This window comes from Sciurus carolinensis, chromosome 14, assembly GCF_902686445.1.
Source record: "Sciurus carolinensis chromosome 14, mSciCar1.2, whole genome shotgun sequence".
Lineage (NCBI taxonomy): Eukaryota > Metazoa > Chordata > Mammalia > Rodentia > Sciuridae > Sciurus > Sciurus carolinensis.
In genome coordinates this window covers 21,008,784-21,035,028 of record NC_062226.1, presented here as the reverse complement: position 1 = coordinate 21,035,028, position 26,245 = coordinate 21,008,784, and the positions used below count along the sequence as shown (strand labels likewise).

At 46.3% G+C, this 26,245-nt stretch overlaps 1 protein-coding gene and 1 non-coding gene across 2 annotated transcripts in view; one reads left to right on the top strand and one right to left on the bottom strand.

The window, feature by feature from the left end:
* The window catches only part of Snx30 (sorting nexin family member 30), a 110,592-nt gene that overhangs the window by 76,353 nt on the left and 7,994 nt on the right, over positions 1-26,245 (top strand). Inside the window, exons 7-8 of the mRNA XM_047524041.1 lie at positions 12,810-12,896; positions 24,635-24,787. Coding sequence (XP_047379997.1) covers positions 12,810-12,896; positions 24,635-24,787 — 240 coding nt within the window. The remainder of the gene's footprint in view (positions 1-12,809; positions 12,897-24,634; positions 24,788-26,245) is intronic.
* Trnap-cgg (transfer RNA proline (anticodon CGG)) lies at positions 9,632-9,706 on the bottom strand. The gene has a single exon. It is a non-coding gene; the product is annotated as a tRNA-Pro (tRNA).

The window sequence follows — 26,245 nt, the reverse complement described above, 5'->3', positions numbered from 1 at the left end:
AAGGAAAGGAAATTATGAAAGAAATAATATAAGAAAATTTCCCAAACTTAGACATAAATCTTCATTTTAAAAGTACATGCTAATTGCCCAGAAGAAAGAATGAAAAGAGAAACAACTCAAAGTATATGGTGAAATTTAAAAACAAAAGTGATAAGATTTGAAAGCCTTTGAAGAAAGAGAAGGAGGTGATGATAAAGGGAACAAGAATCAGAATGGCATTGGTCCAGTAGCGATGGAGGAGAAAAGACAGAGGACCTCTGAGAACAAAGATTCCTACATTCAACTCTATATACAGAGTAAGGGTGGAGTTCAGGATGGAATGCTATAATGCCCACACCAGAAACTTCCCCCACAGGCAGAGACTGGTTGAGAACATGATCTCAGGAGACTCCTTGATGGTGGCACCAGTTAAAGAAAAAGATCTGTCTTCCTGACAGTAGAAAAAGCTCTGTGTTGAACATCCATAACTCCAAGAAACTCCCTTCCTGCTTTCGAAGGAGACCTCTGAGTTATCTGTCTTTGGGGGCAGATCTAGGGCATCCCATTAGGATCAACCTACCAGGGACTGACTCAAATCTACTGAGAAACCTGTCAGTCAATTGGGTTGTAAAATTGGAAAACCAGAAAAATCACAGAATTATGAAATTATTGAATAGCTTGAGAAGGGAGTAAAAGCATGAATCAACTAGTTATAAAAACTTTAAAAATTGTCCCGTGGGAAATTTCATGCATACACAAAAGCAGAGAGAATTAATAGTCTGGCAAAGTCCCATGTACCCATCAGCCTTGATCTGTCTTGTTCCGTCAGGTATGAATGTGTTAAGGTTCCTGATCCACGTTAAAGTGTGGACAGTGGAAAGTGGAGTCTGTTCCTGGTAGAATGAATCACGGTCTCACTGATACCATACAGCTGCTAGTAAAATGTTTTCAAAGGTAGACTCTCACCAGGCACGGTGGCCTCCGTGGTCAAGTACACCTGAGTTCAATCCCGGCAAACCCCTCCCCTGCCAAAAAAAGGTAGGCTCTCATCTGGATCTCACCGTGATCAGGAAATTGGTATGCATTTCCTTATCTGTAGGACAAAATTGGTGCTGGTACTTAGATAAAGTTCAGATGTGAGATGTTAAGCCCAGGACAGCTTTGTTGGTCAGAAACTGAAAACCAAAAAGTTTTGGCTCCAAATTCACAGCTTGTTTTCCTTTGTCAATATTGCCTTTAAAAAAAATTGAGATATACACATTGAATGTTTAATCCTGCAGTTGAAATCAGTATGGAAAGGTATCTGACTTGCTTAAAATGAACCAAAATATTTCAAGTTACTTATGAAGCAAGAGCATCTGTTTTTGTGAACAAAACATACGTTTTGGGCTGGGGAGATAGCTCAGTTGGTAGAGTGCTTGCCTCGCAAGTACGAGGTCCTGAGTTCAATCCCCAGCACCACAAAAAAAAAAAAAGAAAAGTTTTTATAATCCCTGGGGGTATCCCTGGATTTGTCTCTTATATAGACAAATGTTTCTTTCATCAAAACGCTCCTTAACCTTGCTCAATATTGGAATATTATAGTTCAAGTTACTTTATTCTTACATGTGGCAAGTATGTTAGTACTTAATATGTATTTGTACTTGAAGCAGAATTTTGAATTGTCATTTAGCAAGGATTTATCTGGCATCTTTATTGAAACATTATTACACTGTGAGACATAAGCTTGTGTGAGTAATTTAAGTTATACATCAAAGAAACATGTGTTCACTCTTCCTTCAGCCCACCTGTGAGGCATGTGTACCGAGTTTCTTGTTTACTGAGCCTGAACAGAATTGCAGTCAGGCTAACCAGGCTGGCAGAAGGGATCGCACGCAGTGCTCTCTGGAGAAGGGCAGACGGTTGACTGGCCATCTGTGACTCCCAGGCTTTGTCCCATGGTGAGCTGAGCTAGACTCAGAAGAGGCCACCTGCTGCCACCGTCTGCAGCTGGCAAACATCTCTGGCGTGCTCTGGGCTGGACAGGAGTGATTCGACTGCAAAACCAAGACTGCTTTTAGGATTGTCGGCGAGTCCACGTGGCCAGGACTAGAGACGCTGGGACAATGATAGGTGTCTTCAGTGGCTCTCCTGCCTGTGAACATTGCTGCCACTGCCCTTTTCTGTTTCATTCCACTCCTTTCCTCCCTGTCCCCACTTCTTTCTCTCTTTTTGTGCTGGGAATTGAACCCAGGGGCACTTTATCATGGAGGCACATCCCAGCCCTATTTTGTATGTTATTAAGAGACAAGGTCTCACTGAGTTGCTTAGCACCTTGTTTTTGCTTAGGCTGACTTTGAACTCTTGATCCTCCTGCCTCAGCCTCCCAAACTGCTAGGATTATAGGCATGTGCTACCACGCCCAGCCTCAGCCCTATTTTTAATATTTTATTTTGAGACAGGGTCTCATTAAGTTGCTTAGAACCTTGTTAAGTTGCTGAGGCTCGCCTTGAACTTGTGATCCTCTTGCCTCAGCCTCCTGACTCACTGGGATTATAGGCATGTGCCACTGTGCCCAGCACAAATTCTAGCTAACTAACTTATTTCCTTCTCTTTCTCTTTCTCTTTCTCTTTCTCTCTTTCTCTTTTCTTTCACTCAGCGTCTTGCACATGCTTTGCAAGCACTTTGCCACTGAGCTGTATCCTCAGCCCTTTTAAAAATATTTATTTTGAGACAGGGTCTTACTAAGTTGCCCAGGTTGGCCTTGAACTTGCAATCTTCCTGCCTCAGCCTCCCAAGAAGCCAGGATGACAGGTGTAGGTGTGCGCTACCATGTCTAACCTCCATTTTAAAAATAGCTTCCTGATTTTTTAGATATAAGTGAGACAGACTTTGCTATTCACTATGAGAGATAAAAATTGGAAGGGAGGGATTGCTGAAGGCCTTGGTGTGATATTTTTCTTATCACCTGCCGTCTGCAGTGGGCTTTAGAACTGAGAGGAGGGTCCTGGTTTGGTTTCAGTGGGGAGTCTGATGTGGTGACGTTTTATCACAAAAGCCTGCTCCTTTTTCTTGGTTTTGGATGAACCAAAGTATTTGTCCTTGTCACTTGAAGTCTGTGGCTTCTGCCTTAGGAATTTGTTGAGGGTTGATTTATCCCTGGATGGGTTCCTTGAAGCCCTCTCCTAGTAGGGCTCTGGTTTAGGTTCTTGTCAGGGTTTGAAAAGACCTTTGGGATCATCTTCTCTAATTTGTTCATTTTATAGATAAGGAAAAAAAACCCTGTAGGTAAATCTTTGCTGTTCTTCGACCACAGACGATACTCCCTGGTGGCTAATCATGTGTTCACTACCTGCCAAGAGGTAAATTAGGTGCTCTCTGGCTCTTCAAGACTGGTCTCAAATTGTATCTATTTAAGGACAGTTGTGGCTGGGTACATTCTGTTCTCTTTGGAGATGGAGAGAACATATCAAAAGTGGGGTTGTTAGAGGCCACGTGGAACAAATGGAGCAGTGAGATTTTCGGGCAGTAAACATTGAGAACAGCGTGTGCTGCAAGGATGGTTGAAGGCCTGTGTTCCAAGGATGCCAAGGATGGTGGAGAGAGAGGCAGCGCCCTGTGGACCACATGCGAGCCCGTGTGAGGATTTGCACTGAGAAAATTTTATTTATTTATATTTTTTGCAGTACTGGGGATTGAACTCAAGGCCTCCCACATGCCAGGCAAGTACTCTGTTGCTGAGCTAGATCCCCAGTCTTTGGGTTTGTGCACCCTAGGGACTGTGCGTGTGTAAAATGTAATTAGTGTAGTGACGGGCTGAGAAAGACCCATCTTACCAAATTTCTGGCAGTGCCTTCTGAGTACTGGGGTCATTAGGCCCAGCCAAGAGGCGGAGATGCTTTACTTAAGAAGGTTCAGACAGGACCGTCTTACTCCCTGCCCTGCCTTACCCATTGAAGGTGGTCAGCAAGTATTTCACTGGATTTGATGGTTGAGTGAATTCAGAACATTTGCATATATATAATTGTATGTGGAGCCTGTTGTCATTTTCAAGAGACAGGTTTATCTGTAAGTCAACAAGTAGGCTCATCCTAGAGGTCTTCATGGTTGCCTGTGTGAGGCGAGGGTCTGAAGGAGAAAACAGGGAAAGCCACACAGAGAAAGTGACTTTGGCTGAGACCTGAATGGCATGGAGGAGTTCACCACGCAAGGGTCATAGGGTGGAGAATTCTAGGCAGAGGGAATAGCTAGTTCAAAGGTATGAAAGCAGAAATGAGCTTGTCTTTGCAGATCAGAAAGGCCAGTGCAAGTGGAGGCCAGGGGCAAGGCCAGAGGTAAAGTCAGAGAGCAGGGTAGGGCTCATGGTCTGGATTCTACCCTAAGAAACAGAAGGGAAATATTCTGTTTTATGCAGGGGGATTATGGGATGCAATGTTTACTTTCAGGAGATAGCTGGGGCTACAGTACAGAGGCTAGCTACTAGAGAAGAGTAGGGCTGGGCAGGACCTTCAGGAGGGTCACAGGGGCCAGGGTTGGTGGAACTGGGACTACAGTGGTAGAGAAGTGGGTGGATTTGGGGCATATTTTGGATGAAGGGTTCACTAGCTGTATTAACCCATTATCTTCCATCATCCTATGTGTAGGGCACATATAGAAACCTACAGAATTTTATAGGACACCTATCAAATCGATCAACTTAAGTTTTTTTTAAGGTATCATATATAGAATGATGGGATATAATGTTTTAACATGAACTAGGAAAGGGGGGGACCAAGGGTTGGGCTTTAGCCACTGAGTAGAGAGTGGTCATGTTTATTGGAATGAGGAAGTTTAGGGAGGAACAGATTGGGGCAGGTGGGAATCAAGCTGTGTGACCATGTTGAGTTCAAAGATGGACGTTGGTCATTAAAGTGGAGATGTCATGCAGTTGGTTAAGATTAAAAGAATAGAAATTTGGGAGTCACGTGTGTGTGGATGGGTTTTAAGTGTAAGAGGCTGAGGGAGAGCCCGTGAGGAGGTGAGAGCAAGGCCCACGGAGAGTTGAGGCTTGACGGCTGTTCAGTGGGCCAGCATCCATTATTAAGAGGAGGAACAAGGAAGAATTATCCTGAGGAGGACTTGGTTGATATGTTAGGAAAAAAAAGGTAGAGGATCGCCCCTGTGAAGCCCAGAGGAGTGCTCAGAGGAGGAAGGGCGTGAGAAGATGATGGTCAGGTTTAACAGAGCGGAAGGCGCGGAGGAGGCGTTCGAGGTGGACGCAGAAGCTTTGGCTCGGGGTTGGGACCCCTTCCCCAGCTTTCCGGGAGGGTTCTTTTCCGGCTTAGTCGTCTGCGGCTTTCTTCAGCCTGCCCACCTCTGGGCCACGAGGTGGAGCTAATGAGCCGAAACACAGGGAAGCTGCCCGCTTCCACCTTGGGTTTCCAGTGCCTCGCAAAAGCCGCATTGAAGATTTTTCTGGAAGATTGAGTTGTTGAAAAAAAAGTCCCCCCTTTCTGAACAAAAGTGAATATGGATTGAGGGGCTGATTTCTTACAGTTTCAGGTGAAACCACGAAGCAGGATGTGAATTGTATTTGATGATCTTGAAGGATCTAAAAAAATGAGAAAAATATCAAAATTAAAACTCAGATCCCCAGGGGATGGTGGACTGAATACACATTTAAGCTACTAGTTTGTGAAACCCTACCGAAATGATACTGGAAGGATTAAAAAAAAAAAAAAAAAAAAAAAAGGCTAGTGCAATGGCACACACTGTAATCCCAGCGGCTCAGGAGGCTGAGGCAGGAGGATTGCAAGTTCAAAGCCAGCCTCAGCCAAAACGAGGCACTAAGCAACTCAGTGAGACCCTGTCTCTAAATAAAATACAAATTAGGGCTGGGGATGTGACTCAGTGGCCGAGTACCCCTGAATTCAATCCCTGGTACCAAAAAAAAAAAGAAAAAAAAAAAAAAAGTAGCAACTGGGTGTTGTTACACACATGTGTAGTCTCAGTAACTCAGGAGGCTGAGGCAGGAGGATCACAAGATTGAGGCCAGCTGCAGCAACTTAGTGAGATCCTGTCTCAAAATTAAAAAAAAATAAAAAGGGCTGGGGTTGTGACTCAGTGGTAAAGAACCCCTAGGTTAAATTCTCATTACCAAAAAAGAAAAAAATCAGCAGCAACTGCCCACAAAGAGAGACTTGGGAGGCTGAAGCCAAATTGAGCAAATTGAGAGATGAGAAGTCATTTAGATGACTCAATGCCCCAAATTCAAGGTTTGGCAGTACATATCACTCTGGGACAGGGCGAAGAGGAAGTTGAGAGTCTAAGATCAGTTGGTGCTTCAGATTCTCTCCTCCTCACGCAGGACCACTGTCCCTTCTCCATGCTGACAAAACGGGCATGTTCACTGGAGGAGGTGGGATTAGAGGGGCTCTGGACAGAGCGGCTCCAGGTGCTGTTGAAGGCATTCAGCGAAAGGCTACTGAAAGCCTAGGCACCGTCACCTTCCCCTGCTTGGCTCTCCGCTTTCTATCTAACACGCAGGGATTCCAACAACCTTTCCTGGAGCCGGGCGCTCTGGTGCCACCTGTAATCCCAGCTACTCCAGAGGCGGAGGCAGAAGGATGGCAAGTTCGAGACCTGTCTGTGCAATTTAGCAAACCTCTGTCTCGAAAAAAGGCCTGGGGATGGAGACCTCCTTGGTTTCAATCCTCAGTATGGGGCAGAGGGGACTTTTCTAGAAAATCTGAACAAGCCAAGAGAAGAGAATGAAGATACTGATATTGGTGAAGGGTGGGTGAGGGAGGGTCCCCCATGAAAGGACCCAGCAGGGTCCCTTCTAGAGAATTGTCAACAAGCCCTCTATGTGCAAAGAGCAAGGGCTGCCAGATATTTAAGGGAAGATTCTAGTATGAATATCAGAAGTAAAGACAAACAAGATGAAGATTGAAAGGGGAAAGTTTCTTCCCCTTTGATGAAAAAAAAAATGTTTGCTATCTTCAGAAAGAAGTCACAGTCATACAATAAGAAACTTTTAAAATTCAGAGAACAATGAGCTCTTGGAAGTTAAAACCAGGATAAAAATGAAAAAAAAAAAAAAAGTTAGTGGAAGAATTAGAAGAAAATTTAAAGAAATCATGTATAACATGAAACAAAAAGATGGTAGTTAGAAAAAAATATGGATATTAGAGGACCTTACCACAAGGCCTAGCACCTGAGTAACAGAAGTACAGGGTGAGGAGACAGAATGGGAAACCCCAAAGGAGTCATTCAAAAGAGGTTGGAAATGAAGTAAAAGAGTATTGCCAATTATGTCTGAGAGAGGAGATTATGGATGGCTCCCTCCATTTGCATTTTTCTTTATTTTCCAAATTTGCAGTAGCAAATCTTAAATTAGGGGAACTGTGTGGTTTCTGTATTATCGATGTTGCCCAAGAGCCCTGAGCTCACAGGCGATCTCCCTTTCGTGGGTGAATGTGTAAAAGGAGCGTGTCTGAGGAGCAGCCTGCACTCAGTCATTCATTCAGAAGTTGTGATCCCCCCGGACCAGTCATGTGTTCTCCTGACTGCAGGGGATGCTCTCCTCCAGGGCTGCCCTGGGACAGGTGTTGTAGTTTTGTTCTCGGGTGAGCTTCTTTCTGTTTCTGAGCACCCAGCATCCTATTGGCTCTTGGGTCTTTGATCTTGTCTGTCCCTGACACACCAGGGCTGTCGGGATTGGCTGAGCTGTTCCTGCTGCTTCGTGTGCTCTCCAGCCCTGCATCCTGATGTCCCTCTTCCACAAAGATTGGAAGCTTAAATAAAACCTTGGGGATAGGAAGAGGCCTCTTGGCAGCTGCCCGCCTATTGCTCTGAGCATCTGTGAACTGCTCTTTCCCTCCCATGGTTTGTGGGCCCACAGCCTCACCAGGGGGAGACTTGGCTTGAATTCTGGGGAAGGAATATTAAGTTTTCCTGTAGATACTGACCATTGTGGTGGTGTTTGGTTTTATATTCTTGGAAGACATCCAGTAGCAACCTGAGAGCTAAACCACAGAATGTATCTGTGATCCAACTCTTCCAGAGAGTTTGTCATTGTGCAATAAAGGCTTTTGCCATAAATTGGTCATGAATGACATGGTTACAGGCCTCCTAATGGCTATTATTAGTTTGTTGTAAACTTTTGGATGACAGATATTAGATTTCCAATTGTTTAACTTTTTATTTTTTTTGTGGTGCTGGGGAATTGAACCCAGGACCTTGTGCTTGTGAGGCAAGCACTCTACCAACTGAGCTATCTCCCCAGCCCCTCTTTAACTTTTTTTTTTTTTTTTAATCACAGAAGAATTCAGACATGTCAGGAAGTTGCAAGCCCCTCTGTACCCCAGCCAGCTAACCACTTGCCCACTCACAGCCCACCTTGTGACTCTCCTCCCACCCGCTCCCAACATCCCCTGCCCCCTGGATTATTTCAAAGCAAATCCCAGGCATCATATGACCTCATACAAAAATATTCAGTAGGTATCTCTAAGATACAATTGTTCCTTAAAGAGAAAGAGACACGTTGTCATCGCCCTATGAAAACAAGACCAATTTCTTGCTATGGTCACATATCCAGTGCGTTTCCATGTTGTCTCAGGTACTATTTTCATAGTCCCCACCCCAAATCATACTCCAAATAAGACCCAGACAATGATTGAGATGTTTCTTACATATTTTAAAATGTCTTTCCTTCTATTTTTCTTCTTATTTGTTAAAGAAACTAAGTCATTTGCCCTTTTTCAGTTTAAAAGAAATGATAGTGAAGTTCCAGATTACCAGGACCACTTAAAATCATGATGAAACGCATTTAAAAACAGGCGTGGTCATGCACGCCTGTGATCCCAGTGGCTCAGGAGTCTGAGGCAGGAGGATCACAAGTTTAAAGCCAGCCTCAGCAATTTAGCAAGACCCTAAGTAACTTAGGGAGACCCTCTCTCTAAATAAAAACAAAAAGGGGTCGGGGATGTGGCTCACTGTTTAAGTGCCATTAGGTTCAATCCCTGGTACCAGCTCCCCTCCCCCCCAAAACAAACAAAAAAAGAGGAGTGACCAAGAGAAGCTTATTCCATGTCTCTAATTAAAAGTCACCATCTCAGTGTGAGGCCCTACACACCCTCCTTTCCTGTTTCACTTTTGAAAAGTGAAAAGGTGCCTAGACAAACCACTCTAGACTGGAACTCACACAAGAGATTTTATTCAGCAGACAACAGTTTCTGCCCTGAAGAGAGAAAGCACTCGAGAGAGAACATGGCGGGGAGCTTCGCTTAAATAGTTGAATTTCCCGGGCTAAGTACGATCTGGCCAATCGCTCAACAGCTAAAATTCGCGGGCTATGGGTTAGCCAATGGCTGCCGAGCACAGGCTGACAGGTGGACCAATGGCTGGCTAGGATGGCAGACTGACAGCTGGGTGCTGTCATGCCTCCTTGCCTTTCCCCACAGGCGTGTCCTGCACCCCACCGCCCAGGAAGCAGCCCCACAAGGTCATAGGGGTTGCTGGTCTTAGGCAGCCCGAGGTGAGAGTCAGATTGCAGGGCAAACCCAGCACCGCCTGCCGCCTGCTGCAGCAAGCCGACACCTGGCCAGTTCACGTGGGCAGAGCGCTGCCTCCGCAGCTTGGGACTTGCAGCGCCTGACCGGCAACCCACTGATCACTGCAACTTTTTTTTTTTTTTGGTACTGGGGATTGAACCCAGGGCCTTGTGCTTCCGAGGCAAACACTCTACCAACTGAGCTATATCCCCAACCCCACTGCAACTTTTCCATCTGTGTGACACCTGTAGCTACTTCGCACCCTGTTTTCTTGTTCGTTCCCTCCAGCACGGAGGGTCCATGCAGATGAGGGTTTTGTGCGAGTTCTCTGCTGTGTCCCCGCCCCTGGTTAGGGAGTGAAGAGGCTTCAAGTCAGAACTGAGGAAGGAGGGCTGGTGACGTGGTATAAGGAGGAAAGTCTCCACGCAGTTCTCCTTTTTGATTCGTCACGTCTGTTAGAACCAGATCCTTATGAAGTTCTGTGAGCGGCTTAACTGTCCCTATCCTGTGCTTGTCCCGTGGTGATGGAGGGGCCTCTGTGGAGAGCCGACGTGGTCCTGGTCCTCTCACCCCATTTCAGGCTCAGGTACCATCTGACCATCACAGGCTGGTTTGGCTGCTTTCCCCCCAGAGGCTGTGCGTTTGGGGTGGGAGCCCATCCATCCCCTCGGCCTGTGGCCAACAGCGACTGGAGCTCTGCCCCCAAGGACGGTCATCCCCAGTGGTTTGTTTCTATTCCAGATGTGCTTCCGAACTCTGAGCTGTACTCAGGCTGTGAAACCCTAAGCTGGAATGTGCCAGAAGAGCTTGGACAAGTCACTGCTGTGCTGTCAGCCAACAGCAGGGCCCCAAGCAGGTCCTATCATTGTTGCTGTACCAAGTCTCCTTGTCCAGAAAGCAGGGATAATGGCCTTTCGCCTCTGCTGGGATCTTGTGCGCCTTGCATGCTGTTTGGGGACACAGGGGCGTTAGCAAGATCCTCCTGCCAGCTGCACGAGAGGTCAGCATTCTGGCTGCTCCAGGGGAGGCTGGGGCAGTGGAGGCTGAGGGGAGAGGCCAGGCTAACTGGAGGAAGGGGAAGTGGCTGCATCTTAGGGCTCCCCGCCTTCTTTGTGGAGTGGGGAGGAGACACATTGAGACCGTTTTAGCTCTGTGGAGTTGGCGTACCTCCCTGCTCCTCTCCCAGGGGCCCTGGCAGCCCTGGTAAGGTGGAGCAGACAGGGAGCAGGAAGCCCAGCACTGTGCTGGCCGTGTTCCAAGCCATTGTTTTCAAGGTTCTTGCCACATAGACCTGGCAGATGCCATCGCAGCGAGTCATCTCCATTCCTCAGAGGGCTGGACCGGTGACGTGTGCTTTTTTCCAGTAAGCTCTGTAGCATCTGGTGAAGGGACGTGCGTCTGCTGGAAAGGTGCGTCACCCCTTTCCTGGCTGCTCCATCACCCCGGATGGCACTGTGTCTTTATTTCTCTTGGCTGAGGCTACGATCTTTACTACCCTTGGTGTAGATTTGGTGTTTTTTTGGTGGTGTTTTATTTTCTTCAGTTTTACTTTGTAGATTTATGCCATCCAATATGCTGACCACTAGCCATATGTAACTACTTATTAAGTTTAAATTCAAATTAGTAAAGCTAAATAAAAATTTAAACCCAGTTTCTCAGTCACATGAGCCACATTTTAGGTGTTCAGGAGGCACTCGGCGCTAGGGACCACTGTGTCAGTGCCGTTCATAGACCGTCTCCATCATAGCAGAAGGCCCCATTGAACAGCACCATAAATAATGCTCTTCCAAGGTTACTGAGTATGAGGAGCCAACGTCAAAGGCCTGATGAGAAAGGCGAGCGACACCCCATGCGAATTAAACAGCTGCAGTTTAGCTCGCGGGAACACGCTGCTCAGAGGAAACTCCTCCTTGGGGGAAGACCTGGGCTTCCTGGTGTTGGCCCATCTGTCAGAAGGTTGGCCCTGGAGCGCTCTCAGCTCTTTAGCCACTCGTCACCTTTGAGGGCGCTGGCCGGGACCCAGGTGCCCACCTTTTAGCCCAGGCATGCCTCCTTCCCGATCCTTGCTCTCAGAGAGGGTCCCTCCTGGGGAAGTTCATGCTCAGAAACTGATAGCAACTTTCGACTTCCGAGTTAGTGGGAAGGAAAGTTTTTTTGTTCTTGATTGCCATTTGTGATTCTACCAGAAGAAACCCTCTGATAAAACAGATGTTTTTCTAGAATATCTACTGCAAGGTTTTCTGTTTTGTTTGATGGGGTCTCAGAGGTAGAGCTCAGACTGGGTGAGGCAAGGGCAGTGAGCCCCGAGCACATTTAAGGAGATCCTGTCTTAGGTGCTGACCTTCCACTGGCATGGGCTTAGGAGTGAGTGTCTCCTCATGTTTTGCACACTGAGCTCCTGGCTCCTCGACCTTAGTGCCATCCAGGGATGGCTCAGTTTGGGCCCAGTGACCTTTCACTCTGGCAGGCTTGCTGCGTGGCTCTTGTACCAAATACAGCCTTGTACTGTGTCTGCACCTCTCTCAGACTGAACCCTGTAGGTGGGACCACATCTCTTTGTAGAGGACAGATAAGCAGCTCATGGATCAGTGAACCAGTCTACCAGGTATCAACTCAATGAATTAGTCAAGAACTCTCCTAGATCTATTGCATGACATGCAGACTACAGTTCATTGTAATGGGTTGTATTCTCGAAAATTGCTAAGAGAATAATTTTTAGATGTTTCTACCCCAGAAAAATTAAGTGTGTGAGGTCATGCATAGTTAAATAGCTCTATTTAGCCATACCATAATGTATACATATTTCAAAACAGCATGTTGAACACAATAAATTTTGATGTGTCAATTACAGTAAATAAATACATGTTTAATAATAGCAAAGAACTTTCTTGACTTAGACTTTTCCATTGAGTTCAGGGAATGTCCCACATTGTTACCTGTGAAACTGCACCTTTCCCACTGCCAGGCCCTCTGCGCATGGTGAGGCTGGGTCCCCCCGTCTGTGCAGCAGTGGGTGAGCACCTTTCCCCCTTCCCTGGAACCATCTCATATTTAGCATCAGGCGCGGTTACCTCCTGGAAGGCTCAGTCTCTGGGGCTGGCTCTCCTTTCTTCCCCCGTCTTCCCTGCTTCCTCTAGAGTTCTTGCCACGTGTCATGCTGCAGCTTCTGGATCACTAGAAGACTGTTCCGGGAGCGCGTGGTGGGACCACATAGTGCTGTGATTTGGGGAGGGCTGGGTAAAGGAGCTGTTTCCGGGGCATTGGAGGCCCCGTTGTGGACTCTGTGTTACATGCTTCTCCTCTCTCTCCTCCCACAGAGCGTATTGAAGAAGAGGGACCAAGTTCAAGCAGAGTATGAAGCCAAACTGGAAGCCGTGGCTCTGAGAAAGGAAGACCGCCCCAAGGTCAGGGAAGCCCCCGGCAAGAGATGGGCTGCTCCCGGCTGTAGCTTCCCTGCTGGTGCTAAATAACACGTGTCCCTAGATCTGTATGACCAAGGTGCCCAGTGCCAGCTGGGCGGTGTCGATGTTATTATTTTCCTCTTTTTGCTCTCTCTTCTTATTTCTTAGAGTTCCTAATGTGCACTAGGAGTTAAAGTTTCTGCTTTTTTCTGAGACTTATAAAAAAGTCTTGTGTCCCCACCATTCATTGGCTTTTCCTCACTCTGTAAAATGGCAATGCAGATCAGAGCTTTCAGAGTAAGGTTCAGCAATGGGGCACGAGCTGTTAGCCACCCATGAGGAGCAAGTCACAGAACAGGGGAAAAAGAGCTTAGAAACGAGTATAGCAGCGGACGTGGCTGTGGAACCAGTCGCACGCCTGTGGGACACTTGAGGTGGGTGTTGTCAGACTGCCGTTGTTGGGAGCAGACTGCATGCTCCGTGTGCACAGTAGGACTGCAGTTCGGCTGAGTTGGGGGCAAAAACCAACAAAAAGTGGGTCTTGACTCCACTGAGTTTGAGAAGCACTGGTCTAACTTGCTTCTGCTGCCCTCTGGCTCACAATCGGGGATCATGAAGGCAAAATGCATCTGCTGTTTGAGTCATTCCATTTATTGCCCTTCTCTTCCCTCCAGCCGGGGTTAAAAGCGAGAGTCCTGCTAGCCAGTGTGAAAGTGCTGATAGTATGCGAAGCTGCGCTCGTTTATTCCATACAACAACCATGTGGTTTAGGTACCACTGTTTTTCCCATTTAAGAGATGAACAAACCAAGGCTTGAGATGAACAAACCAAGAGCCACGATGACATAGCTAGCAACTGGTAGAGCCAGGATTGTACCCTGCATACAACTGTGGAACCTTGCCACTACCGTTATGTTATTCTGTTTCTTTTTTGTTTGTAAACATAAGGTTTATTTGTTTGGAAAGAAGGGGTGGAATAGGGAGTGTTATTAAAAAGATAATGATAGAGACCCAAGTTTCAGGGCAAGTTTGACCTGAGAACTTTTCTTCTTTTCCTTCTCTTCTACCCTTTCCTCCCTCTCTCTCTCCCTCCCTCCCTCCTTTTCTCTCTGCCTTTCTCTCTCTCCCTCTTTTCTACCTTCTGTCCATTCTTCCATCCTTCCTCTGCCTTGCTTCTTGCTACTGCTGCTATTGACACACACCTGGAAAGGAATCAGCTTTGGGGATTTAAAACCCAAACCTCAGAAATGGCATTCCTTGGCTTTATGTAGAGTTTTTTCTTATATATATGAATTATGTTGCATGATGACCAGGCAGGTAATCTGAGGCCCAGTGGGAAGACATTGTTCTTTCCCCATTTCATGGGTGAGGAAATAAGCCACAAAGTATAGTAGATTGCCTCACCTCTTTTATGCCAAGTGTCTCTTCATTCAAATGCTGTATACAGTAGGCATACCATGCATGCTTTCTGTGTTGATATGCATGTCACCCATAGAGTGACTTCTACACCTGACTGTGAAGCTCTCTGCATCTTGTGGGGAGCTGGGCAGGATTGGGGCCCTTGTCCCTGGCGCAGTGCTGGTGGCTGGGACCCCCCTCTTGGTTCTCTTGCTTGGCCTATTGGCCTTCTTCCATCCTGTGTGCAACAAGGGAGGCCACAAGAAGTGCAGCCAGGTGCATGACTGCCCTCTGTCTCCAACCCTGTCCTGTTGGTGAATTTCTAGCTGTCCTATTGTGCCATCTGCCGGGCCCTCGTCTCAGTCCTGTTAAAAAGAATGACATGGAATATTGCTTTTGTATTTAAAATTTTTCCTTCTGATCATTTAACCCCAAATATAAGACAGAAGTCACTTTACAAAAAGATAAATGCTTCATGGTCTCATTTATGAGGCATCTAAAAATGCTGGCCTCATAGAAAGAGTAGAAGAGTGGTTGCCAGGGGTTGGAGACAGAGAGCTGCGGGTCAGAAGGTACCAACCCTCTGTCGTCAGCTGGGTGTGGTGGCGACTGTCTGCAGGAGGCTGAGGCGGGGGGATCACTTGAGCCCAGGAGTTCAAGGACAGCCTGGACAACACATTGAGACCCCACTTCAAACAAAGCAAAACAACCACACGTCTGGGGAATCTAATGTACAGCACGGGTGAGGATGGGTATGACTTAATGATTATGGCAGTCATTACCTAATGTGTATGTAAATCAAATCCTGCCCTTTAATATAATAGTCTTTGTCAAATATTTTTTTCTTTTATATATTTATTTATTTTTTAATTTTTACAGACTGCATTTTGATTCATTGTACACAAATGGGGTACAACTTTCCATTTCTATGGTTGTACATGATGTAGAGTCACACCATTCATATAATCATACATGTACACAGGGTAATAATGTGTGTCTCATTTCAACATCTTTCATACCCCCACCCCTCTCCCCTGTAACTTCCCTCTACGTAATGTAAAGTTCCTCCATTCTTCTCTCAACCCCACCCCCCCACCCCCATTATGAATCATCATCCACTTGTCAGGGAAAACATTCAGCCTTTGTTTTTGGGGATTGGCTTATTTCAAAAGCATGATATTCTCCAGATCTATCCATTTATCTGCAAATGCCACAATATTATTATTCTTTATGGCTGAATAATATTCCACTGTGTATATATACCAGTTTCTTTATCCATTCATCAGTTGAAGGGCATCTAGGTTGGTTCCACAATCTAACTATTGTGAATTGAGCTGCTCTAAACATTGATGTGGCTGTGTTACTATAGTATGTTGATTTTAAGTCCTTTGGGTATAAACCAAGGAGTGGGATAATTGGGTCAAAAGGTGGGTCCATTCCATGAAATACTTTTTAAAAACCTTGGAAGTCACTTTTCCTGGCAAGGTTGGGAAGGAGAGCCAGCAAGTCCTGCCACTGGCCTAGTTTAGAAACTGAGGATCCTGCATGTACAAGTGTCACTTAAATAGTTTTGTCAGCATTTACATGTGCCCAGGACTGAATATAAGCCTTTTCAGAGTGTGTTCAATGTGTCCAGCCCTATCCTGGACATAGTCTTTCCAAGACAGAAGCTGAGGATGAGGAATAATAGGCTGACTAGTTGGGCCCTCCTTACTGGCTGCTGGAAACTCACACCAGCTTCGAACAGTCTCAGGCAGAGGGAGCAGCTGGCTTTGGCTCCTACATACTTCCCAGTCCAGTTGCGGAGGCTCCTCAGCCTCCTATTCTTGCTGGTGTGGGTGGGAGACTCCTCTTCCCAGGGCTGATTTCTACCCCACTTGGCGCATCCCCTTGGCCACGCGAATTCTTACAAGAGGGGGAGGATTTTTTCCAGCTAGTGAAACGAGTAGGTCCTACACACACCTGCCTTCTCTTCCTACACTGGGGTGTCTTCTCTCTTCCTGGTGGAGACTGAACTATGCCAGAGTTGATTTCATTATTACTTAGCAAGTGTGATTATCAAGCTGGTTTACCGATAAGTATAATCTAAAAGTTGCGCCCTAAAATTGCGCACCTGTTGGATCTGAGGTGGCAGCCACCTTGGTGGACAGAGGAGGCTCATTTGGCAGCCTATCCAGGTCTACTGTGGCATGGTAGGAAGAGCAGAGGATTTAGAAGCCCTTGGCCCTGGGTTCAAAGCCCAGCTCTGTCCCCCAGTTTGTTCATTAACCTTTGTGAGCCTCACTCATCTCAGACTTGCCACCATTGTGATCATATAAAATGCTCAGGGTCAGTCTCGTAGCAGCAGATGAGCCTCTGCTGCCCGTGTGGTCTTGGTGTCTGCACTGGGAATGCTGATGGACATCGTTGCCACCTATGTTTAAAAACAGTTGTTTTATTTATTTATTTATTTTTTGCTTTTTCAGATCACAGTGTTTTAGACATTGTTTTCTCATTCCCACCTCCCTGTTCCCCTCTCCCCCCTGACAGCAGGCAGATAGAAATGAGCAACTTCAGGTTTTGCTGTGCTTTGCTTGGTATGGTTTCAAGCTCACCAAACCAGAGCTGCTATTGATGAGGTAAAAACCAGGGTGTGAGGAAGTGGATTAAGGGTGATTCTACCCCAAGGACTCTGCCAGTTCAGTTGGTGACTAATTGTGGTGACGACAGAGCTCACAGGTGTGAGGCAGGGATGCAGGGAACGAGGGGTTCCTGGGCCTTGGCATGTTAACAGAAGATCTAAGAGGATCTGGGGGCTTGCTTCACTTGGAAGTGAAACCTCGAAACCTTTGCCTCAAAGATGAGGAAACGTTGATTTTTGTGAGGCCATGGCATGGTATTGAAACCCGATCACTTTTCTGTGACCCAGAGGAAGGAAGTCGCTTCAGGGGTCTCTGACCTGGGTTTCAGGTTTCAAACTGGGGTGGTTGTCTTAGGAGGAAGGAGTCCTAGGATGAGAGTTGGGTTGAGGTGGGCGCCCACAGCTCCAGGTGCTGCGCTGAGAGCCTGTGACTAAGGGCAGGCGTGATGAGGCCTCAGGAGCAGCGTGAAGTAGAATAATCATAGATTTTAAGTTCTGCTTTGATTCTAGGCTTTGAGAAAGCTCAGCAGACACTGAGGTGGTTTAGGCTCAGGCGAATGGAGCTATGGGCTTAGTTTTCCTTATCTTGAGATTGAGGAATTGTAGGCACTTATATGGGGGTTGGCCATAAGCTTGTGTAAATCTTAGGATCTGACCCTCCTTAGAAGCTGGGAAAGATATCAGAGCTAGTACTGGAAACAAGAGGGGTCAGGGAATCGTGTATGAAACCGGAGTGGAGGTATACAAACCTGAGTGTAGACAGCAAGGGGAACTGGAGGGAACATTTATGTTTTACTTTATTCTGCATTTGACCCTTTTCAGTGCTAATATGTTCATGTAGCATTAGTTCAGAGAAGAACAAAGAAGGGATTCCAGGAGAGGATGCTTTGCAAAATGTTTACCATTACCTTCAAAAGGTAAAAAAATAAGGCAGGAAGGGCTGTCGTAGATCCTGCCTGTAAGCGGTCTTGCCCTGGGTACAATGCCAGATGAAGAAGCTGTTTGAAATGGGTAGCATCAGCACGAAAGTGAGAGGTATCAGGGGAAGTGAAGGCATGGCAATGTGAACAGTAGACATGGCGTGTGGCGATGAGAGGGCGTGGCTTGTGGAGATGAGTGGTCTTGGTGTGTGGAGATGAGAGGGCGTGGCTTGTGGAGATGAGTGGGCGTGGTGTGTGGAGACTCTGAGTGGGAGTGGCACATGGAGATGAGTGGGCGTGGTGTGTGGAGGTGTGTGGGCCTGGAGGTGGGTGTGGAAGTGAGTGGCATGTGGAAGTGAACTACTGTGTTGTGTGAAGACAAATGGGAGCAGAAAATAAGATACTGGGCTTCTCAGGTTTAGAAGAAGAGAGGGAAGTAGGAATTGGACTTACTTGGACAGCCCAACCCTCTAAACGGGAGGCTGAGCAGGAATATCGCCTGAGCTGTTGAGTTTGAGGCCAACCCTAGGCAACATAGTGAGACCCTATCTGGAAAAGGAGAAAGAAGAGAAAAATGCTGTGCACCTTTATAAGCCCTGAGAACCTCCAGGAGGGCAGACATTGTGCATGGGGATGATGTGGCCAACAGCAAGAACTCTAGTTCTGAGGGGCAGTGGGGACCCTTCTTAATATGGAGCGAGTATAAACTGGAGAACTCGGCAGCACTACCTGTCATCTCCAGACATGTCTGGCAAGTGAGGATAGAAATGCCTGGCGTTCCCAGTTTTCTCCATAACGCTATCATCTCAGCCTGTGTTAGAAAACCAGACAGGCTCAGCCACAGGAGGGCGGAACTCAGTCATCTTTCTTTTCCTCTTTAATTCCTGCCTTCTGTCAGTGTGTTTCAGCTTTACAAATGAGGATCCAGGGCCCAGGGGAATTACATAACTTGTGTGCCAGAGCTAACAAATAGTGGTACTGGCATTCTCCCTGCCAGGGTCCCGGCCCCAGCAGTCTTTGCTCTGCAGAAGGGAGGGCTCTGGCCTCGTCAGCCAGTGGACATGAACCCCGAAGGGACTGGGGAGAGACAGGTCTTTGACCTCTGTGACCCCCACGTCTCTCAATCGTGGTGCAGGCAAATTCACGACTCTCAGTTCTCGCTGTATCTGTTGTGACTCATCTTAGCACTTGCTTTTCTCTCTGGTCTCACCTGTTTGTTTGTTTAATCCTGTCTTAATGTTTTTTCAACTTTTTTTTCACTTCACAGCTCACATAGAAACAAAATATTTGTATGGTGCACTGGGATAAACAGACAAGGTCGCTGGGAGCTGGAGGTGGCTAGCCTGGTCACTCTGGCTTTCCTGTAGGCTGTGGGGATCAGTGTGTCTGCTCTTTGCACCAGGCCAGTTAGGGAGCTCTGCCTCACTTGTTTGCTCAGAGCCTTTGACTGAGGAGACCACCATCCTGAGCCAGATCTGTCCTTGGTCCTGAAACCTGTCCCACAGAAGCCGGGAGCATGCCTCTCCCCCAGGTCTTGGGATTTGTCTGCCTTGTTTAGTCTTGGGGGATTTCATTAACCTGTGGTCATCGTGGGAGCAGATAATGTGACATGTCCAGCCTAGCTTCAAGAAACAATGTATATCCTCGAGCCCCACACGTGGGAAGAGCTCAGGAATACCTTTATAAATGACTGTTGAGTAAATATAGGTTCCCACCCTGCACCCCAAACACACAAATGCACAATCTCATCCCACCAGAGCCTTTCCCAGCCCAGCTATTACATGTTCTGTAATGGAAATTCTGGAGAGAGAGAGGGGAACCTATGTGAAAAGTGCCATTTTGTCCTCTGTTTGGAAGTTTCTGGTCTTGGATGCCTTACGTGGTGATGTCTCTTTTCTTCTGGGGATCTGCATCGCCATCCCCACATCTTTCAGCCATGAGAAGCCCGACTCTTAACCATCCCTCAGTCGCAGAAGTGGAAACCTTGATAAGAGGGAAGACTGGATGTTACTAGTCAGTAAATTAATTGTCACTCACATGCTGTTCAGTAAGCAGAGTAAGAACCCAGGCAGGCCCGAGTGTCAGAGCTACAGCTGTCCTCTTCTGCATAAAGCTGGGGAACTTCACAAGCTGGTCACTTCAGACAGATCACCCAGTTCCTTTTACTCTCTTCTCTTTACCCACTCCCCTCTCCCTCCATTCCTGGGCTTCTTTGGTCCGGTTCTTTTTGATTTGCCTCCTGCTCCTTCTGTGCCCACCTTTCTTAGTGATCTTTGTTGAGTCCTTTATTAATTCTATAAAAGCAGGCTGCTTCATGGTTCTACCCTTAGATCCTGCCTTCCCCATCCCCCTTTTATTCCTTCTCATGTATATGTATTTTAAAAATATATTTTTATAACTTTATTTTTTTTATGTGATGCTGAGGATCGAACCCAGTGCCTCCCACATGCTAGGGAAGTGTTCTACCACTGAGCTACAATCCCTGCCCCTCATACATTTTTTAAAATATGGTTATATACATAACACAAAATTTGCCAAATTTACCATCCGTTGTAAGTGCCCAGTTCAATAGCAGTACACACATTCTCATTGTTGTACAGTCAGTCTCTAAAACTCCGCACCTTGCAGAACTGAAACTGTACATCCACTAAGCAACTCCCCCTCCCTCAACCTCTGTCAACTGTGGTTCTACTTTGTTTTTATTCTAAGTACTTTGTCTAGGTACCTCATGTAGATGGAATCATGCAGTATCCATTCTGCTGTTGATTGCTTATTTCACTTCGCATGATGTACTCCAGGTTCATCCATGAGGTAGCCTGTGTCAGAATTTCTTTCCTTTTTAAGGTTGAGTAATACCCCATTGTATGTCCATACTATATTTCATTTATCCATTCATGCATCAGTGGGCATTTGGGTTGTTTCCTCCCTTTGGCTGAATAATGCTGCTGTGGGCATGCGTGTACAGACAGCACTTTGAGACGTTGGTTTCAATTATTTTGGAGATATATACCCAGAAGTAGAATCCAGCAGGATCATGTGGGAGTTTTATGTTTAATTGTTGGAGGAACTGCTGTACTGTTTTCCACAGTGACTACACCATTTTCTATTCCTGCTAACAGGGCACAAGGTTCCAATTCCCCATATTGTTGTTGTGTCTGTTATTTTGATAGCACCTCCCTAGTGGATGTGAGGTGGTATTGTAATTTGGATATGCATCTGTCTCATTCATGATCAGTGGTGTCAAACATCTTTTCATGTGCTTTTGGCCATTTGTCTATCTTTTGTTCAAGTCCTTTACCTATTTCTTAGTTGAGTTCTTTGGTGGTTCTTGTTATAGCTGTCTCAGCTCTCTTGTGGAGGGAAGTCTCACCCTTCTCATGGTTATAACTCCCTCCTTGCTGTGGATTGCGGACCTGTCCTACATCCTGAGTTCCTTAGTGATATTATTGTCAGTCAAGTCATCTGGACTAGAAACTTAAAGCTCCTTTCTGATTCCTTGTATCTTATTTCTCAGGGGCATTTGGTTGCCAGATCTGTCAGTAGTCTCCACTAGTTTGTTTTAATCCATCCTTCCCCTTCTAGTGTTCTGGCCACTGCCTGGTTCCAGAGTGTCCAGTGGAACCTCATGCCAACCTGTGGTGAGGTGTTGACTCATCTCTCAGGTCTGGTGAAATCTCAGGGTGGGGTAGCATGGTCAAAGGGTGGCATCTAGTTTGAAAGAACATATTTAATAATATAACATTTGTAAGGTGGAAAAGAATTCTTTTTTTTTGCAATACATGGGATAAAGCTCAATAAAATATTCTTGACTTGAGAGGCTGTGTAAAGCTAGATTCCTTTGTGAATAGCAATTATAATATTCTGATATGAATGAACATTTATGGAGTGCTTAATGTATGCCAGGCACCAGGTGCTTTACAAGTATTATCTCACTGAATCTCACAACAATCTTATAAGGTGGATAGGATGTTTTTCCAGAAAAAGAAACTGAGGTACAGAGACCCAAGTCTCACATCTGATAAGTGATAGATGTGTTATTCAAACCCTCTAGTGAGAAGCTGTGTGAGGCTTTTTCTCTTCTTCAGAAGAGGTCATGAGTTAAATGGGCCTCAGAAAAACTCACCTTCAGGGAAAGTTCCAGGATTCTCATCCTCTAACCTCCAACCCCAGTCTCACCAACTGGAGAAAGTCCTCCCAAATATGCCTTTGTGAACACCAGGCCTGTGAGCTGTTCCTCCTGGTGGGTCTGGGTATCTCCTCACCTCTCACTTGCATGGACTTCTCTCTGGAGAGTCCTCTTCACTCTCATGTCCCATTTCTCTCATCTTTAAAATCATATCAGTGCTACTTCCTCAAGTAGGCCTCACCCTTCACCAATTTGGACTCCCCACCACTCCTCCTCAGTGTAAGGTGAAAATCCTTGTGACTTCTCAACTTAGCATCTAGGCTTGTTCCTTTTTCTTCTCAAAATAACTGCAGGCAACTTGAGACAAAATTTGCCTGTTGAGAACCTAAGCACCTTTGTGTTCCTCAGTGCCAAGCATGGAATGTCATAATGATAAGCTAGATATTTCCACATAAAGGCTCATGAAGGCTACTTTGAAGAAGTCTGCTTTTTCCCTTTTAGAAGTTTTTCTTACGTTGCCAGGAAGTCTGGGTATGTCTTTTTCTCCAACTCACCCTTGTCTCACCCAAGTTTAGTTCTCTACCAAGCATATTTGAGCCCCTTGCTGTGTCAGGTGGCTAAGCTCTGAGAAGTCCGTGTTCTTAAGGCCTGACCTTGCTGTGTGGGCATTGTTCTAGCCAGCTCTTTGCCCATAGGCTTGGTGCTAAACTTCTTCCTTGATTGGCTGAGATTGGCCCCAGAGCACATCTTGGAGACATTCAGGTTCCTTGTCCTCAGCACACAAAACCTACAAGATCTCATTGACCCAGCTTTGGGCACAGCAGCTCTCTGGCCACCAACAGGGCCCAGTGGAACACTTGAGTTAGGAGAAGCAGCCTTGTGCTTTGGGAACCACTGTGACCAGAAGACACCCTCACTGTGGATGAAACTCACCAAAGCAAAGAAAGTTGTGAAATCCAATTGCTGTAGTCCTTTTTTTGAGAAAGTTCTAGACCTTGTTAAGAAAAACGTGAAACTGCCTGCTGTTTCTTCTCTCTTGATATACAAAAACCGTTTTCCTCCCATTTTCTCAGACCTAATCTTCCTGTAACTTCATTTGTGATCATCTGCTATCTAGAGGAACATACGCAAGTCTCCATTGTGTTGGTAATGTGGGGTTCAGCTGAGGAAGCTGACGGGCAGTCTTATTGCTGTTGATTCTCTGATTAATGAGGAAAGGCAATATCAAACATTGTTAAGAAATGGAATAGTAATCTGGGAAAACCTATTTATTTTCTGGTTCCAGTTTGGGACACAGAACAGCAGGGTGAAACACAGTAGTTGATATTATATGTGCAAAGTCTGCACACATTTTTTCAAGTGTGGATGGGTAAATCCTGAAAGGAACCAAACTCATCAACTCTGAGTTGCAGTGTTTGTTCTCCCTGTGTGTAAGCGGGGGTTTCCCACATGAGTCTCTGTTGCGCTTGAGTGGACTGGAAGATTTGAGTTAGAATAGCCCTTTCCAGAGCTCCTCTTTAAGACTCAGAAGCTCAGGTGGATGTCTCCAGGGAAGAGAGTGTGTTGATGACATTTTTTTAAAAATTGTAAACAAGTGGGATACATGTTGTTTCTCTGTTTGTACATGGAGTCAAGGCATACCATTTGTGTAATCATAAATTTACATAGGGTAGTGTTGTTTGATTCATTCTGTTATTTTTTTTCCTTCCCCCCCACCCCTCCCACCCCTCTTTTCCCTCTATACAGTCCTTCCTTCCTCCATTCTTGCCCTTCCTCCCTAACCCTAACTCTAACCCTAACACTAACCCCTCCCACCCTCCATTATGTGTCATCATCCACTTATTAGTGATATCATTCGTCCTTTGGTTTTTTGAGATTGGTTTATCTCACTTAGCATGATATTCTCCAGTTTCATCCATTTACCTGCAAATGCCATAATTTTATCATTCTTTATGGCTGAGTAATATTCCATTGTATATATATATATATACCACAGTTTCTTTATCCATTCATCAATTGAAGGACATCTAGTTGGTTCCACAATCTGGCTATTGTGAACTGAGCAGCTATGAACATTGATGTGGCTTTATCTCTGTAATATGCTGATTTTAAGTCCTTTGGGTATAGGCCAAGGAGTGGGATAACTGGGTCAAATGGTGGTTCCATTCCAAGTTTTCTAAGGAGTCTCCACACTGCTTTCCAGAGTGGCTGCACTAATTTGCAGCCCCACCAGCAATGTATGAGTGTACCTTTCTCCCCACATCCTCGCCAACACCTGTTGTTGCTTGTATTCTTGATAATCGCCATTCTAATTGGGGTGAGATGGAATCTTAGGGTGGTTTTGATTTGCATTTCTCTTATTACTAGAGATGTTGAACATTTTTCCATATGTTTGTTGATTGCTTGTAGATCTTCTTCTGTGAAGTATCTATTCATTTCCTTAGCCCATTTGTCGATTGGATTATTTGCATTCTTGGTGTAGAGTTTTTTGAGTTCTTTATAGATTCTGGCGATTAGTGCTCTATCTGAAGTATGATTGGCAAAGATTTTCTCCCACTCTGTAGGCTCTGTTGATGACATTTTAATGTAGCACTCCAGCCTCCCACAAATGTGGAAGAGGAGACCCAGGTGGGAGAAACCAGTCACACAAACTCCCTACATATGCCCCCTGCTTCCAGGTGCCAGCGGATGTGGAGAAATGTCAGGATCGGATGGAGTGCTTCAATGCGGACCTGAAGGCTGACATGGAGAGGTGGCAGAGCAACAAGAGGCAGGACTTCCGGCAGCTGCTCATGGGGTTGGCTGACAAGAACATCCAGTACTATGAGAAGGTAAAGGGTGGGCCCCACACGACGGTAGTTCTGATAGCCAGAGCCTTTCATGAGGGTCCCCCAGAAACCCAGAAGCAGAGACCTTGCTCCTCCCAGGTCCTTCCCTTCTTCTGCCTGGCTGACCTCAGCTGACCTGTGTTTGCTCACCCAGCTGCGCTGGCGGGTTTGGCAGCCGGCGCCCCAGCACCCACATGGGTTCCCCTTGCACATACTGGTGGAAGCAGCGGCTCTGTCTCCTATGCTCTCTGGTCCTGGGCTCTGGCTGCCTCCGAGTCGGTCAGCCCTTCAGCACACGGGCGCTGCGAGACAGCAGAGGCCCTGGGGTTACTTCACTGCCTCAAGGTCCACATACAGGGCTCGTCACTGTCATTGTGCCATGGCCCCTCTGGTCATTTGGTGAAGCTGATACGCCCCTTTTCAAAGTACTGTTTGTTTTTTTAAAATAGACTTAAAAATACCATTTTTAAATACCTAATAGGAAGGTATGTGGGGTTACAAAGGAAAACAGTTCTATTAAAAACAGTTTCATTGGGCTGGGGAGATAGCTTAGCCGGTAGAGTGCTTGCCTTGCAAGCACAAAGCCATGGGTTCGATCCCCAGCACTGAAAAAAAAAAAAAAACAGTTTCATTCACGGATCCCCTGATCTGTGGACCCTGGGTTAAGCCCCCTGCCCATACGCACAGTGATTCCGGTCAAGCTACAGCCCCCTCTCCTCAGTCCGTTTGCCCCTACTGTATCCACCTTTAGATCCTTTCTGCCAATGAATCCTAATATTCCTTAAAAGCCTAAAATTATAGAGCCTGGCCTGATCATAATCAACAAGGAACCTGTAGGCATGACATCAAGTGCGGAGGCACAGCAGGCTCCCAGCTTATGGACCGGGACTAACCCAGCTCTTACACCACAGTCCTGGAAACACACCCATCCTAAGTGATAAGGATCCATATTTTCTGAGGCTTTGATGGTCCTGGAGGCAGTGTGTCTGCATCTTCTCCAGGTCTCCTGGGGGAGGGCTAAGGAAATAGGCATGGAGTGGCCTTTGCTGCTCAGTTCTTGGGGAAGGGGCTGATTGACAAGGGGAGGACGAAACCCACTCCCTTCCTCCTGGCCATTTCCATGGAGCCCGGCTGTGGTCCTGAGCTGGTGCTGGATCAGATGCGTTGTGTGGGTCATCTAGTTAATATTTAAGTCTTGCCACTGCACGACTGAGAGCTTTATGGTTCTCAATTGAAAGCTCAAGAAACTAAGGCTCAGCAGCGTTTAGAAAGCTCTGCCCGAGCTGGCGCAGCCTAGCACTGTAGAACTGATGGGTCCACAAGTCTAGTGGTTCCATCATTGTCAGCCTTGGGGATAGTGCCCTCCAGAACAGCTCTGCCGGCCCAGAGGTGGAAAGTTCACCACCTGTGAAGTCGAGGCCTCATTCCTCTGCTTATTGTGCTAGTAGGAAAGGTGCCTCT